This window comes from Neolamprologus multifasciatus, chromosome 18, assembly GCF_963576455.1.
Source record: "Neolamprologus multifasciatus chromosome 18, fNeoMul1.2, whole genome shotgun sequence".
Lineage (NCBI taxonomy): Eukaryota > Metazoa > Chordata > Actinopteri > Cichliformes > Cichlidae > Neolamprologus > Neolamprologus multifasciatus.
In genome coordinates, this window is record NC_140456.1 from 10159070 (window position 1) to 10176436 (window position 17367).

At 40.4% G+C, this 17367-nt stretch overlaps 2 protein-coding genes across 2 annotated transcripts; both read left to right on the forward strand.

The window, feature by feature from the left end:
• Nucleotides 1-401: 401 nt before the first annotated feature.
• On the forward strand, nucleotides 402-10746 carry acadm (acyl-CoA dehydrogenase medium chain). Its single transcript, XM_085141508.1, has 12 exons — nucleotides 402-530; nucleotides 1250-1361; nucleotides 1633-1730; nucleotides 2563-2632; nucleotides 2910-3010; nucleotides 3830-3910; nucleotides 6638-6768; nucleotides 6946-7054; nucleotides 7300-7440; nucleotides 9275-9370; nucleotides 9482-9730; nucleotides 9812-10746. Exons 1-12 carry the CDS (start codon nucleotides 516-518, stop codon nucleotides 9881-9883), a joined length of 1275 nt encoding a protein of 424 aa, XP_084997634.1. The 5' UTR covers nucleotides 402-515; the 3' UTR covers nucleotides 9884-10746.
• Nucleotides 10747-10871: 125 nt separating this feature from the next.
• On the forward strand, nucleotides 10872-16147 carry rabggtb (Rab geranylgeranyltransferase subunit beta). Its single transcript, XM_085141509.1, has 9 exons — nucleotides 10872-11661; nucleotides 11992-12099; nucleotides 12418-12615; nucleotides 12916-13021; nucleotides 13127-13179; nucleotides 13479-13589; nucleotides 13974-14099; nucleotides 14623-14772; nucleotides 14940-16147. The coding sequence occupies exons 1-9, from the start codon at nucleotides 11659-11661 to the stop codon at nucleotides 15078-15080; spliced, it is 996 nt and encodes a 331-aa protein (XP_084997635.1). The 5' UTR covers nucleotides 10872-11658; the 3' UTR covers nucleotides 15081-16147.
• The last annotated feature ends 1220 nt before the right edge of the window (nucleotides 16148-17367 follow it).

Here is a 17367-nt window from a genome sequence, read left to right on the forward strand (position 1 = left end):
AAATGCGTTAAGTCAAAAGTAAAGTCTGTTTTGAAATGTAAGGAGTAGATAGTACAGATATTTGTTTAAAAATGTAGGGAGTAAATGTAAAAAGTTGTCAGAAAACAAAACTACTCAAGTTAGGTACAGATGCCTGAAAATTCTACTTAAGTACAGTAACTAAGTATTTGTACTTCGTTACTTTCCACCTGTAAAAATTCTCCATAAATGTGCACTAAAGCCTAATCTTGGTCGTGTTTTATTTTAGTTAATGATTATTTTTTTGGGGAAAAAACATCTAGGTTTAGTTTTGTTTTATTTGGCTAAAGTAATCTTTCTGTGCTTTAACGCATTTTAAAGTGATATCTGCTGTAAGGTGAAGCTTTTAAGTAACTAACTGGGGTAAAAGTCACAGTCACGGCCAACCAATGACACGTGAGTAATGTCACTGCTTTGATTGGGTGAGAGGACGCTTATGCAGAAGTAGGGCAAAGGTAGTACACGGTTAACGCGTAGAGTCCTCTGGTGCAACAACAATGCTGCTGAACAAGGTAAATTTCTCTATCTTAACAATGATCTACCTGTCTCTGTTGTGGGTTAACTCCTTAAAGATGTTCTGTGAGCACCTCCCGATTGACAGTTTATCGGTCTTCATCCGATTTTCTGCACGTTTAGCGACTACGTCACACGGTAGCGTTAGCTAGCTCAGTACTGTAGCGGCTATAGCGTTATGAGACGTTATCAGAGGAATGTTCATTTAGTCTACATGTAAAAAGGTTTCTCCTAAATCTACACGTAATTTTATATTGTCAAAATATGCATTCGTGCATTAGTTACACCAAAAGGTTTACCTTTTTAAATTGGACTGGGCAACATTGGAGTTTTCAAAGAAATTTAAGGGACAGACTCTACCCCCTTATAAATCTCAATGTTACATCTCAGCAAACAAACAAGCGATCAAAAAGCACTGTTACAAAAGTGAACAGGAATATATGAAGACACAACTGTCAAACACGGCAGTAAAAGACAAATAACTCTACCATTAATGCTCATATTCCTGGGTTGCAGCCAAACATTACCACGGCTCACAGGCTTAAGAATTTGAGTAAATAATTCACGAACAGGAACCTCACAGTGCTAAGAAAGTGCACTCACACTAGGCTTTTTGTGTCATTTTGATGGGTGGTGATTAATGATTCTTAAGTTTTTAATTTAACAGGTGTGAGGTGTCACAAACTGTCTGATGCATACCTATATTTTTTACATACAGGTCCTCAGAGCTGGTGTGCGGTGTGGGATCCGTCTGCAGAGCTCTTCTACAGCTACAGCCAGTGCCACAGCATCTTCCAGCAGCCCTGCAACATCCCTTGGCTTCTCATTTGGTAAGTAGGCTACAGGCCTTGGTAATATAATATATAGTGAATGTTTTTTTTATTTATTTATTTTTATTCCCTAAAAACAGAGCCTCTTTGATGCAGACCAAGAGGCTTTTGAAATCCCCTAAAGTAAAATGTAATCATTTTGTTTTTGAAGTAGGGTCTCATGTAGCTGATGCATGAAATTCTTGTTTAGCGAATAACTGCTCCAGTGATGTAGTTTATAGGGATCTATTAAAATAAAGATAAAATGCTTTGTTGCTTCTTTGGCCCACAGACTTGACCGATCAGCAGAAGGAGTTCCAGCAGTTGGCGAGGAAGTTTGCACGAGAAGAGATCATACCTGTTGCTCCTGCTTATGACAAGAGTGGTGAAGTGAGTAAAGCGAGGATTGGGCTGCTGTAGCGATGGTCTAATTTTTTATTTTTTATTTATTTTTTCTTTATATATGTAGATGTGCTTGTACTGTTGATGTCTCTAGAGATTTTCAATTATGGTTATCACTTAGTAGGTCTATAGTCAGGGGTGCACATAAGTGGTCCGCAGGTGCGCATTCGCTGTCAAAATAAAAGACGCACACCAGATAAGAAGTTGCAACGCACGTTTGCGTACATAAGATTTTCTAGAGGAGGACAGACATTTGTTTAGAAGTCGTAAAGATGCCGAAGAAGCTCCTTTAAGCAGTTACTTTGGTGTTCCTCCACCTACAAAGAAATGTCAGAAGGAGTCCGAACCGCAAAAGAATCGCATATTCTCGGAAAAGTGGTTGCAGGAGGTGAGCTGGCTTCAAACAAATGATGAATGCACAGAGATTTTGGTGCAGAATATGCCGTGAAAATCCCACTCTAGCGGACAAAAACGGTGCCTTTTATATGTACGCAAACACGCGTTACAACTTCTTATCTGGTGCGCGTCTTTTATTTTGACAGCGAATGCACACGTGCGGAACACTTATGTGCACCCCTGACTATAGTGCAGTGGTGTAGAACGCACACACAGAGAGAGAGAGAGTGTGTGTGTGTGTGTGTGTACTTCAGACTACATATTTGCTTGTGTACACAGACTTGTCTTTAACCTTTCTATTTTTTTTCCTTTGGCATGATTGTTAAAGGCTTAGTAGAATCAGAAACAGAATGTCTTTATTGTCATTGTTACAGGTACAGCGAAATTAAAAATGGTAACACTGACATGTTGTCTCCCTTTACAGTATCCTCTCCCCATCATCAAGAAGGCGTGGGAGCTTGGTCTGGTTAACGGTCACATTCCACAGGAATATGGTATGTTGCCTTCTTGAAATTTAGTGGCTCATTCTAAACTTTGCTTTGCATGGATGAGATTCATTCACAGGTAAAATATTAGTGCAGTCTCCATCATACCATACATGTTGCCTTTACATAAAGAGATACAGATTACAGATAGCTGTAATGTTGTTGCCTAGTGTGACCATGTTTGCTGTTCCTGGGGGAAAATGGCAGTGGACATGTGTTGATTTCAAGAAACTCGACACACTGAACACTGCATTTGAAAACCTTATTTGTTCCTCTTTGTTTTCAGGTGGAATGGGTTTGTCGAGCTTTGACAGCTGCCTCATCACAGAGGAACTGGCTTATGGATGCACAGGGATGCAAACTGCCATGGAGGCAAACTCTCTCGGAGTAAGTTATTCACAGCCTCTTTATTTATTTACATTTATTTTTTTCAGGCCCACCAAGACACAAACCTAGAACCAGATTTAGAGCCTTTAAACTGGCTTTGTAACTTGTTTAAATATGTTTTAGAACCTGTCGTTGCAACTGATCCACCAAAAATGGACTGCTGCAAAGCATATTGTTTATTTAGCAAATTATTACAAATACAAATTTGCTTCAAGGGGCCATATATTATCAGAATCTGTCTGACTCTCATTCCACATTCGGAGGAGAAAATGTCTCCTAAGTAAGGGAAAAGGGGAAGTCGTAGCCAAAGAGGCATAATTTTTCAGTACATATGGACAGGAAGCGGAGCAGGTGCCTCTGTCAGTGCGCCCCAGGGCAGCTGTGGCTACAATGTAGCTTGCCATCACCAGTGTGTGTGAATGGGTGGATGACTGAATGTAGTGTAAAGCGCTTTGGGGTCCTTAGGGGCTAAGTAAAGCGCTATACAAATACAGGCCATTTATCAAGAAGACAATTTAAAATGAAAGCCAATAAACAACATGAGTTTGGCAGCAGGACAGAACTCATATCAGGGATGATTAAAAGGTTATTTTGAACCCAGGGGGGAAACTTGGGGTTTATGTAATCAGCCATCACGGGCTCTCTGGAGCCGGCTTTTGACTGTTCATCAGCCAGCTGTTTAGATTCACACGTACAAAAGTATTTCATGTTAAGAAAATAAGGCTAATGATATGCTCCCAAAGTTTATTTCATGCATATTGAGCACAGAGGAGAAGAGTAGCTCTGTTAGAATGAACTGTATCTGTTTTCCCCACACAGCAAATGCCCGTCATTATTGCTGGCAGTGATGCACAGAAGAAGAAATACTTGGGACGGCTGACTGAGGAGCCTCTCATGTGTGTAAGTATTTAATTGGAAACGATGACATGATTTGATATTTGGAAGAATGCAGCATCTAGTGATGTGGCTTGTTCTGCAGTAGTTCCATCATCTACTGCAGAACATGCGTACAGATAAGAGTCCCCTCATATATTTTAAGGAATATTTCTTTCCTCTGTAATATTTGATGGGGAACTATTAGATCTTTAACTGTCATGGTTACTACTCTTGATTTTAGTTAAGTGTCAATGTGCCAAACTGTCATCTAGAATTAAAGTACTTATAAACATTCAGTTCACGTGTTTTCTTCAGGCGTCATATTTTGAGGTGCTAATTCTCATTCTTGCTGTTTCACACTTGGGTGCGAGCCTCTGCAGTGTCAGCTGGAGGCTGTTGATTTATCCCTCTAAATCCCTAACCTCACTTATGGCTATGAGCTCTGGGTAGTGACCAAAAGAATAAGATGTGGATGCAAGTGGTGGTTTTCTCTGAGGACTGGCCACTCCCTTGGTGATGGGGTGAGAAGTTCAGTCATTTGGGAGGGAGTCAGAGCAGAGGTGCTGTTGCTATATGGCACAATGAGCAAGCTGGATATGGTTTGAGGATCTGATTGAGATTCCTTCTTGGTGCCTCCTGGGTAAGGCGTCCTGGGCATATCCTACCAGGAGGAGGCAGAGATTATGTCTCTTGGCTAGCCTGGGCACACCTCAGTGTGTAATGAGCTGGAGGAGGTGGCTGGGGAGAGGGAGGTCTGGGCTCTTCTGCTTGGGCTGCTGCCTCTGAGACCTGGCCCTGGATAAGCAGCAGATGATCAGGCTCAAACTTCTCCATGAATGAATTTCCATAATTGGGACTGAAAGGGCTACCCAGTGAGACTTCCTGTTTCTGTAAGGGAGAGTTCTTACTAAACTGTCTCTGCTAATTTAATGAGGAATTCTGTGGACGGAATTCCGTAGACCTCAGTGGAAATCTGTAATATTCAGTGGACTCACGACCTCATCTAGCAGCACTACTGGATGACCTTTATCAACATTAGCAAATGACAAATCATCATTGATAGATCTTTTAGAGCCTTTCATGCAACGAGAATTTTAAAAAGAACATTTTGTTTCTCTGGGAAAAACAAAAAGAACCTAACTTCTTCTTCAACTAAACAACAAAGTTGGTACAGAGGCATTAGATCATTAGATTCTGGTGCAAATAAAGAATTTCCTAGATTTGAATTTCTTAATTGTAATCCACTAATTGTTTGTTCCTCATTTTGGTAAATGGTTTGTACAGAGGGAGTGGTGTCCAGAGTCTTTACATTCATTGAAATAATTTGGTGTTATTGCAGTTAAGTGTTGCTTGTAAATATATTGACACTTTTTTTTTAAGATGGTTTAAAAAGAAGATAATTCCTGATTACTTAACTGTCTGTTTGGATAAGTTGATTTATGCTGGATGTCCTGAAGTCCTCTTTGCGCGTCCATCTGTACCTCCTGCCACTCTGTTGTGGACCTTTTTGTAGATGACTTTTTTGGTGCAAACAGTTCTGCTCGGTGATGCTAAAAAGTGGATCACTACTTCAGTGGAGAGCCCGTCTGATGACTGGTTGCCAACCCTTTCGTGCTCTCTGTGCATCCTTTCCATCCACTGGGATCGCCAGTTTGATGTTCCATGCGTATAATCCAGCACCTCCTGTGGACGCTTCTTGAGCTTTATCACAGAAAGTTCTTCTTTATAGGCACTTTTGTAATCTTTAAGTCGCTATGACCCACCTAAAACTTTGAAGGACACTGGCAGGCAGTCACATCACAAATGTCTTTGATATATGGTAGCAGAAACGAACACATTTCAGCCTGTGGCTTCAGTTTCTACGACCTGTGGCTGTGACTCTTTTTAAAGCACCACCTTAACATGTGGTAGGCGCAGGTGATGTCAATAATCAACCCAACAAACACAATGACAGAGCATTTAACTTTCAAGTTTGTTTATTAACACCTGTTACGGATTCAAATATTGGGGATGGATACAAGAGGAAAACCAAAAATAACCACACTGGTCCGGCCGGGTTGAGTCAAACGATGATTTAATGAACACACGCGTGGGAGATGGACACCATACAGCAGACGGCATCAGATCTCAAAATGGTGGAGCCTTGATCAAACTCTTATAGCCTCTAGTGGCCCCCACCTAATCATAAAAGCCTAAACATTCACATTCTTTCTCACACAGCGCCTAAGCTACAACCTTGGCTCCCTGTTTATCTGCTCCTGCTGAGATGGGGCAGTATGCTCTGTTCTCTTCTAACCAGACAAATAAGGCGATGACTTTCTGCAAACAGTATTTCTTATAACTCAGCAGTATAATGCATCATAAAACAATATCATTCATTCACAATAAATCAGCAGTCTAATGTAATGCAGATCAGTTTACCAAATGTAATAGTTATCACCTTCTTCTAATTCAGGAGAATAATGCAAACTAAAACTACATAATAATTCACAATCTTTAATTAGGGGTCTAACATGGCATAAAATAATATTATAATCCGACACACCCTTTATAGAACAAATGGTAACAAATTAAGGAAAGTTTGTTTGTGTAAGAGACTTTGAACAACAAGGCAGTTCAGAGTGCTTCTTGTTATACCGTCATGCCTTATTTATCTTGTAAAAAGGACCATAAACTCTGTTTTACTACTGTGTGCTGACAGCAGCAAACATGCTGCTGTTTTCAGTTTAACTCCTGTGTGGGTTTCTGCAGGCGTACTGTGTCACTGAGCCCGGGGCAGGATCTGACGTGGCTGGCATCAAGACACGAGCTGTGAAAATGGGCGATGAGTATGTTGTTAACGGGCAGAAGATGTGGATCACCAACGGAGGGAAAGCTAACTGGTGTGTGCTCGCAGTTGCTGCTGATGTATTGCATTCGTTAAAGTTGTAGTGATCAGTTTTAGAGGGCATTCATCCTCAAGGCCACTCTGAATGCTGAAATTTGCACTACTGTTCTCTCTTTTCTCTCTGACTACTCCAGCAACTTCTGTCTGCTAATTTAGTCTCCAATACTTTTAGGTACTTCCTGCTTGCTCGCACTAACTCAGATCCCAAGTGTTCAGCCAGCAAGGCTTTTACTGGCTTCATTGTGGATGCAGACACTCCGGGAGTTCAAATAGGAAGGAAGGTGAGCTGAAAAAGTCTTTTAAAACATTAATCACATTCTTCAGTGAGCAAATCATATTTTAAATGTTTAAATGTTAAAAGTTTGATGCTCTGTTCTATAAACATTAGACGCGTAATGTCAGATAATTACTTTACTGAGTAGTGCAAATGATAGCGTTGTTTGTTTAAAAATTATATGTAATAAAAGGAGGAAAAATGTTCAGTTTGTAAATGTATCCCATTTTATTTTTGTTTTTGTGCCTGTAGGAAATGAACATGGGCCAGAGGTGTTCTGACACGAGGGGCATTACCTTTGAGGATGTAAGAATACCGAAGGAGAATGTCCTGATCGGAGAGGGATCTGGATTCAAAATTGCCATGGGTGCCTTTGACATGACCAGGCCACCAGTAAGTTTTCCAGCTGTGACAAAACGTAACATCTGTAACGACTGTGCATAGCTTCATCTTTACAAGAAGTAAAGACGTGATTCATCTTTTGGCATCAAATTATATCTGCAAATAAAAGGATTAGAAATTGGAGTGCAAAAATCTGAAGTTATTGGTCTTTAACCTCTTAGGACCTGGCGTCCACATATGTGGACATCACATTTTTGGTTATTTAGACCCAAATACTCAATTTTGCTCTACAAGGGCCCAATATCCACTTAGAAGGACATTATACTGCTACTGTTCTATTGAAATTTTAAACAAATATCTTCATTTGTGGCTCTGATTTTTCTTAGAAACAAAAATTGGGGGAAAAAAAAAATCTGGTAATTCTTTGTTTTTACATTCACTGGGCCCCAATATGCCCAAATATCAAAGAAAAATTAAAAATGCATGCTGTGGAAGAGTTCGGGTCTTAGGAGGTTAAAGGTGTTAAGCAGTGGATTTTTTTTTTCCCCCCTCTCATTTGAATCTAATTTAACTTGCTACAGTTTAATATATATAAATCTTAAACTGATAAGATAGAGGTGTGTGTGTGTGTGTGTGTGTGTGTGTGTATACATATGTGTATACGTATACATATATGGTAAATGGCCTGTATTTGTATAGCGCTTTTACTAGTCCCTAAGAACCCCAAAGCGCTTTACACAATCAGTCATCCACCCATTCAGCACACATTCACACACTGGTGATGGCAAGCTATGTTGTAACCACAGCCACCCTGGGGCGCACTGACAGAGGCGAGGCTGCCGGACACTGGCGCCACCGGGCCCTCTGACCACCACCAGTAGGCAACAGGTGAAGTGTCTTGCCCAAGGACACAACGACCGAGACTGTCCAAGCTGGGGCTCGAACCGGCAACCTTCCGATTACAAGGCGAACTCCCAACTCTTGAGCCATGATCGCCCCCACACATATATACATATATGTATATGTATATGTGTATACATATACATATATGTATACACATACATATACATATATGTATACACACACATATACATATATGTATACACACACATATATGTATATGTGTGTGTATACATATACATATATGTATACACACACATATACATATATGTATACATATATGTATATGTGTGTGTATACATATATGTATATGTATATGTCTACACACACACATATACATATATGTGTATGCATGCAAATAAAATTTGTGCTACTGTAGAATTAACACTGACAGCTAAGCCAGCTAAGAAGAATATCTTTATTTATTATTTTCACTGTCTAATATTGATCAAAGTTGTCTCTGAGCTTGTAGTTTGAGTGTGACTCAGCAGTACTAAGATGCACTAGTGTGGGTGCTTAAATTTAGTTTTTCACTCACTCGCATGGTAAAGGCTCGTCACACGAGACTAATTCAAACGTGTGCTAACAAATATGAACCATGATTTAAATGGCGATAATTGGGTGCCAGTTTGGCTCAGTGGTTGACCATGTGACTGCATGCCGCATGGCCAGAAAAGCAGCGGTCCAGGTTCGAGTCTGACCTCCTGTCCTTTGCGGCCTGTTTTCCCCTCTCTCCCCGCTTTCCTGTCAGTCCACTGTCTCTATCCTATATAGACAAAATGCTAAAGAAAACCTGGGTTTGTTTCATAAACAGTTTATGAGCTGCCTCTGTCACAACAGGAACTTTGAAATGTAGTAAAACATCAGCAGGAAACTAAACAAGGACTACAGTGGATGCAACATCACCAGATTTAAGGACAAAAGTTTAAACTTGTAGCTAAAGATTTGTCTGAGCACGGTTGTTCACGTATTTGCTCCAATGCAGGTGGCAGCAGGAGCTACCGGCCTGGCACAGAGGGCGCTCGACGAAGCCACCAGTTACGCTCTGGAGAGGAAGACCTTCGGCAAAGTTATTGCTGAGGTGTGTTCAAGCATTTTGTTTGTCCTTTAAAATCTGGGTATCCTTAGTTGGACTGCTTTTGTTTTAAACTCGGATGAAGAAAAGATCAACGTGCTTCTGTTTGTTTCGCAGCACCAAGCTGTGTCTTTCCTCCTGGCTGAGATGGCGATGAAGGTAGAGCTGGCTAGGATGGCGTACCAGCGTGCTGCCTGGGAGGTGGACCAGGGCCGCAGAAACACCTACTACGCTTCCATCGCCAAGGCCTTCGCAGGGGACATCGCCAATCAGGTGGCCACTGATGCTGTTCAGGTATTTGGAGGCAACGGCTTCAATAGCGAGTACCCTGTAGAGAAGCTCATGAGGGATGCAAAGATCTACCAGGTGGGTGACAATAATGTGCAACTATGCACTACTACACAATCTCAGCTTCATCTTCTTTAATTAATCTGATTTCTTTTGTAGATCTACGAGGGCACAGCTCAGATCCAAAGGCTCATTATTGCCCGAGAACACCTGGGAAGAGCCAAGAAATGAAGTCTGTTCATCATCATTTCATTCAACATCAAACTTACTTTTCATGTTTGGTATACATAATGTATTTGTTTCTTTCTATTTGGCCACTTGAACTCAGGATAACGATCAAAATTTTGCATTAATGTCACTTCATCCTACTGCGGTTTTCAAGAGTGATTCAGATCAACAAGACCCATCAGCCTCCTTTCGCCTCAGAATTCATGATGCCATAAGTTACACCAATTAATCAAGTCACAGAATATGACACAGCTATTTGCTGATCACAGAACAGTTTCTGTTAATGATGGTGGGGGCATACTGTGTAGCATTAATACAGTGTGATCTGCCAATTGCCTGTTGTGCTGTGAAGTTTCTGCTGATGAACCAGAACTGTTGGGACTAAAGTTAGAAAAAAGGGACTAGGATTGGACTAACCTTCAGCCTTACTCTGTTGCTGCAGTACTTTAACAGTGTGATTGGTGTTTGATTACATTCACTCTTCTTTGCATCAGAAGTTTGATAAATGGTCATTAATTTCTTCATGCCTTACTCTAAGCCTTTTCTCTCAGTCTGACTCTCATACTGATCAGTTTGTTTTGTTTTTTTTAAAAACAAAAGGTTTTAAATGTAGAATTGAATTTCTTACTAGAATGTGTAAACATACTGATGAGTGTAAAATTGCATGCTGTCTGAAAACAGTTTGATTTTACATTTAGCTGCTGTCTCTTCTACATTTAAAATGAATATCCAGTGTAAAGCGGCAGCTTTACGGCTTACCTGTGCAGACAAGGCACATGTGGATGAGCTGACGATAGACCGTTGTCACATCATAGAGAATTGAGTCCATAAATTGTCACTGAATAAATTATTTCATTCAGTCTAAACATTTATTTTTCTTTCTTCTCCTTTCTCCCATTTGCTAAATCAACAAGCAGTTTGTCTTTTCTAAATTGAATTTCTTCTGAGTCCTCCACGTGCTGAGAGAAAGCTCATTACCTAATGACAGAGCATTGACAACCATGTCTTTTTTTAAAATTTTATTTTAATTTCTTTTTATTGCAAGCTTCACTTGTTAGGAATCTGTCAAATATTCACTATATTTAAGGACTTTTAAAACAACTTTAACTTTAAAAAGTCTGCTTCATTTTCAGTTCTGTAGTTGAAGTAATATGTGTAGATAACAGCAATATAGTCTTCAAGACACAACAGCAGCACTAATGTCCTTTATGTAAAGGCTAGGCGTAAGACACATTGCTCATGTTTGGGTTGGTTAGAATCCAGTCTTCTAGGGGGACAGAGTGGGGAGTGAGTAGAGGAAGGAGTTCAATATTTTTGACAGCCTGATGGATGAAACTGTGTCTCAGTCTAATGGGGGAGGTCACCACAATACTGACTGCTAGGCAGGTGTTACAGTTGTCGAGGAGGGAGGGCAATAAAGCAACCAGTGATCTTTTCTGCTGCATTTACTATGTGATTTAGGTGGTGGAGTTTCCAAACCACATAGTGATGTAGCTGGTCATAGTTTTTTCAGTGGTGCCTTGCTCGAAGTTGCACATGATGGTTATGGAAAAATAATTGCAGTGCGAAATTTTCCCCCAACACTGCAAAAATAAATGACTTGAGTAAGATACCTGAACATTTGTGCTTAAATATATTCGAGTAAGAAATATCACTTCAAATATGAGGATTTAGGCTGCAGTTCTCCTTCCAAACCAATAGGTGGCAATAACGCGCTCCAAACCAACAGCCCCATTTGTTGTAGAAGAGGAAGAAGGAAAACGCCGGATCATGTCAGAATGGTAACCAGCGACCTGTTTCTAGTGTGATAACGAGTGTAGTTTAGGATAACATTACAATAAAACATTGTGTAAATGTGCTCTTTCTTCTAGTCTATCCAAACTTAGTCCCACACAAGCGAGCTAATCAGCGAAAGCAGCTAGCAGAGTGGCTAAGATGTTAGCATGTAGCAGCCTGTCAACAAGCCGTGAATCATGTTAACAGTCAGCCATTTATCTGCTAAACAGGGGTTAACTCAGCGCTAGATTATGAAGAGGAAGAAGTCAAGTTAGATTTTTTCAGGTTATTGAGTTTTAAGGCTGTCTGACGTGTTGATGTGTGTTGAATTTCAGGGGACCCAGGTGAAAGATGTGATCATAAAGCCCGACGCTCCCAGCACGCTGCTGCTGGAGAAACATGCAGACTACATCGCTGCCTACGGCTCCAAAAAGGACGACTATGTGAGTACAGGCCTCATCAGAGCCTTGATATCTGTGTTTCTATTCTGGGCTTGGCCACTTGCAAGTAAAGGGTGGTCGTTGTCATCCCGCCACTCCAGTGATGGCAATGATCCTACCCAAAGGAGATGAGGAGTTACTGAATGGGATGAGAAAGTGTGGGACTCAAATTCTAAGGGGTCGCTGAATGGGTGGTCTTCAAAACCTTCAGATAACAATCCAGTTGAGCTTCTGTGGTAGACTTTGGAGTTCAGAGGGGCAATCACTAAAAAGCATCAAATGTTTTTGAACTAACGCTGCTGACCTTTGGTGTTTTGTCAGGAGTACACGCTGTCTGAGTACTTGAGGATGAGCGGCATCTATTGGGGGCTGACTGTGATGGACCTGATGGGCCAGCTACCCAGAATGAACCAGCAGGAGATCGTAGACTTCATCAAAGCTTGTCAGCACGAGTGTGGAGGCATGAGCGCCAGCATCGGACACGACCCCCACCTGCTCTACACCCTCAGTGCCGTCCAGGTAGCAGATTACTCTCGTATTCTCTACAGCTTTAATTCTAGATGATACACTGAACTTTTAAATATTTATATGTGCTTTAATATTTCTGAATTGGGCCCTCTTTAGCAAATTTTTTTTTAGCAGTTCTAGTGTTTATTCCTCTAGATGTTTATTTATTTTTCTTCATAGTGCTGCTTATATTTAGCTCAAATAAACATCTCAAATTGTGTCCCATAGTGTCTGGTCTGTAAAGGAACTTGAATGGTCTGCACACGGTGTATTTTATGTTCTCTTGTTTATTAGTATTTCTCTCTTCCTCAGATCTTGTGCTTGTATGACAGCGTAGATGCGATTGATGTGGACAAAGTTGTGGGATATGTCAAAGGGCTGCAGCAGGAAGATGGCTCTTTTGCGGGGGACAAGTGGGGTGAGTGAGTTTTACTCTCACATCCCACAATACACGTGCTTCTAAGTTAGGGAAGAAATAAATAAAGCTAAGAACAATTTTTCTAAATTTTATTTGTCTTTGCAGGAGAAATAGACACACGGTTTTCCTTCTGCGCTGTTGCTACACTCGCATTACTGGTATGTATGTTAGTCTTTCCATGTAAATTGTTATTTACATGATTTATTATTTAACTTAAAACCTTTTATAGTTGAACCTGTTTTAGAAAGTCCATTACTCGGCAGTGTTATGTGGGAGCATCGGACTTTATTTGTGTCGATAAAATGAGACTAAATAAATAATAAAGTTACACAATATCACAAAGTCCATCAGTTGACTCAACAGCTCTTTCATTCTTAAGCCTTAACAAGCATGTTTTAATAAACCGTGTTAATTTAAGCTCATTATACTTCATTTTAAGATGTTTTTTGTTTCCCAGGGCAAGATGGACACGATCAATGTTGACAAAGCCGTAGAGTTTGTTTTGTCATGTATGAACTTTGATGGAGGCTTTGGATGCAGACCTGGTTCTGAGTCTCATGCTGGTCAGGTGAGTTCACTGATATACTGATATTTACTCCCACAGAAAAGTTTGGAGACTCTCGGAAGTTTTTTGTTTATATTTGATAGAAAAATTAAATTGATTGAATTGATGTCAGACAGTTAGTTAGTAAATCAATCTTTTTGAACAAAAGCAGCAAAACTCTTTCAAGTTTCAATCTAAAATAAAATAAAGGAATTATATGTTAAGTTAACACTTCCTGCCTGATTTGCTCCTGCACACCAGTCTTGTTGAATGACGCTGACTTATAAATGAGGCCAAGACAGTTGCAGTGTAAGGATGATGTGTTCAACCTGGATGGTGGTGAATTTGGCACTTTAGGATCAGTTGGTATTAAAATCAATTTCCGGTGTTTTCCTTCCTGTCTGTCAGATTTACTGCTGCACTGGCTTCCTGTCGCTCACTGGCCAGTTACACCAGTTGAATGCTGACCTCCTGGGGTGGTGGCTTTGTGAGAGACAGCTGCCGTCTGGAGGCCTGAATGGTCGACCTGAGAAGGTTTGTGCCAAACACTGTGAAGTATTGAGTTACTTAATGAAAGTATCTGGTTTTATAGTTTGAAGTTCAGACTCCTTTGCAGTTGAAGAGTTTGAGCTGTAGAAGCAATATTGTAGATGGAACAGGCTGATGATTTATTGGATTAGATTACCTGTTAATAAATACAGTTTTTAAGCTCAAATAAAATATTAATGTGTCTGAAAGGAGGAGATCAGCTTCCTCCAAAGGGTGGCTGGGTTCTCCCTCCTCTTTGGGCCTCAAAGTAGAGCCGCCACTCCTCCACATCGAAAGGAGGCAGTTGAGGTTGTCAGGCATCTGACTAAGACTGACTGGGCTGACTGACTTGACGCCTCCTAGTTGAGGTGTTTCAGACATATCCTACCAAGAAAAGTGGAGCTAAAGGAGGTGGAGTGGGTAGAGGGAGCTCTCAGTGGCTCTGCTAAGACTGCTGCCTCCATATTCTGAACCGGCATGTGGCAGAAAATATGAGCGACACCTCTGCTTTACTTTCGGTATCATTCAGCTTCCAGATGTGTGCTACTCGTGGTGGGTTTTGGCCTCGCTGAAAATCATCGGCAGGATCCGCTGGATTGACAAAGACAAGCTACGAAAGTTTATTTTGGCCTGTCAAGACGAGGAGACGGGAGGTTTTGCCGATAGACCAGGAGATATGGTGAGAAGAATTTTAAGAATATTTGAAAAAAAGTCTTTGCATGTGAGGTAAAGCAGGTGGTTTCAAAGACACTGAGTGCAAGACATTTTGGTCCACTTCTGTGGCCCACTTTTGTAGTATTTTCTCTATAATCAGTCTTATTGATTCTTGTTAATCCTCCTTTGCAGGTGGATCCTTTCCACACCCTGTTCGGGGTTGCAGGCCTCTCCCTGCTTGGAGACGAACAGATCAAAGCGGTGAATCCGGTGCTGTGCATGCCCGAGGACGTCCTTCAGCGTATCGGCCTGCAGCCTGACCTCCTCAGCTAACCCTCTGATGCATCACACAGACACTTTTTCCACCCGCACAAACAGAGGCTCGTGGCACGGCTGGATTTCGGGTGCACAGAGTCTCACAGTTTGGACATGACTTCCTCTGAACCTCTCTGTTTTAATCCTCCTGCTACTCATCGAGTCGGTGTTCTCGTGTCACTGCAACGAAAGGAGGGGCTTAAAAAGATGCTTTGAAGTGTCATCATCTTTGCAGAAGGCTGGAAATCATGCAAAAACATTCAACCACATGCAACAACAACTTCTCAACTTACTCACTATGTCAGTTTGAGGGGGAAAATGTGAAAGTTTGCTCACAGTTAAAATGTTTCATCTTCCTGATGTTATCACCTTCCAGCTTGTCCTCTAGCCAAGAAGCTATTAGTGTTATGAGTTTCTTTGGCCAGAAGTTCCTTCTATTCTGTCCTATCGTGCTTTATTATCATGTTTGTTACTGGAATGACTGGGAATATTCATAGCTTATCAGCTTTGACCTTGAGTGTAAAGAATGGAAGCGATGAGTTAGATGAATTCGGCTGAGGGAGAAAAGGTAAAAGTTAGATTTGCCGTTTTAGTATGTTGTCACACATAAAGCTAGAGCTTTTTCAATTTCCTGCCTTTAGCTTATTATGTATTTGATAAGAGCATGTGAAGAGCAACACTGCCCAGCAGGCTTTAGAAGTGGAGATGCGTCATAGGACAGCTTTCTCCATGCATTAAAATAAACCCTACACAGACTCTTATTTTGGCGGGCTTTATGGAAAGAGAAAATGTTCTCTTTGTGACTGGAACCACCCAGAGCTTAAACACTATCATTGGTATGTTTAATATCTTATCCAGGATCCTAGTTACACTATTTATTTAAATGTATGTTGCTCAGTGCAGCTGTGTTAGATTTGTCTCCACAGTGCGTGCAACATGAAATATTTCCAGTCTTACCGTCAAATGAAATGGCTTTTCAGACAGCTTCACGTTCACTTTGTGCACTCTTCTCGTCTTACAGAATTAAATTTCTATCTGTTCTTTGTTAACTGTTAAGTGTCAATAAAGAGAGACATTATCAGTGAGTTGGTAAAGCATTCGTTCTTATTAGTTTTCCCCTTTTAAGGGCTTTTAATACTTAGTAAATGTCATTGCTATACAAAATGAAAAGTCACAGAGAGACCCCTGTGTTATTATACGTTTTAAAGTTCAGTTTTCAATGAATTCTGCTCACTAAAATTTTAATTATTATGGATGGAATAAAAAACAAATTGACTTCATCAGCAAACAAAGATAATGCAGATAAATAATGCCAGTCATCGGAGTTTTATCTTCCCGTAATTGTACATTCTAGATATGATTAAAACTTGCAACAGACAAAAATGATGTCAAAAACGAGATTTCATTGTCGGGATGAAAAGGCCGCTCAAACTCATTAAAGCATCTTCAGATCAAGCATTAAAAGGACCATATGATGATATGGCTTTATTTCTGTTTGATTGTTTAAAATATACGTTTTGTGTCATTAATATGAATTTGATTCCAGGAGGAAACAAATCCCTTGGGGTCAGGAAGAGCTTCTGATGTAAAAATCAGCCAAATCAAACACGCGGCGCCGCCTCTGTCGCTGTTGGACCCCGTGTGATTAAGTGAGCAGCTGGAGCTTATTTAAAGTACAAGTTGAAACTTGACTCTAATGAAAATGAAAAGAAGGCAACTATATCGAGACTTTTCCCCAAATCCGAATAGTAAACGTGTAAATTAAAGTCTACTTTTACATTAATTATAAGTGATACAAGTTTACAGTCTCCATAGTGTTTTGGTGAATAAATTTGAATAATGCCCCACAAAGACTTAAACTAAACTTGGGCTTTGAATTTTCAAATCCCATAGCAATTCATCTCTAACATGCACATCGAGTCTATTTACGTATTTGGGCTTCAATTTAGAAGAATCTATTGTTACCCTGCTGTAGAAGACAAAGTGAGAAAGGTGCCACGGTGGCAATTTACTTCAAACTAAGTTACACAGAACTTGAACAGCCACAGAGTAAACAAATCCATTTTGCAGACCAAGGTAACAGTTTGGTTTATTTTACTTATTCAGCTAACAAAAGAGGAAGGCCATCTGCTGCCTCTCATGCTCAGGTAAACTTGAATCGACTACCAATGAAATACTAACAGGTTTTAGATGAAGCTGATTACTCCATGGTGGAAGAAAAGGTGTAATGATCAGCGGTAAGGAGGATTCAGACCCACTGCTGTAAAAATATGAATATAATATAAGAAAAATCAAAAGAGGCAAA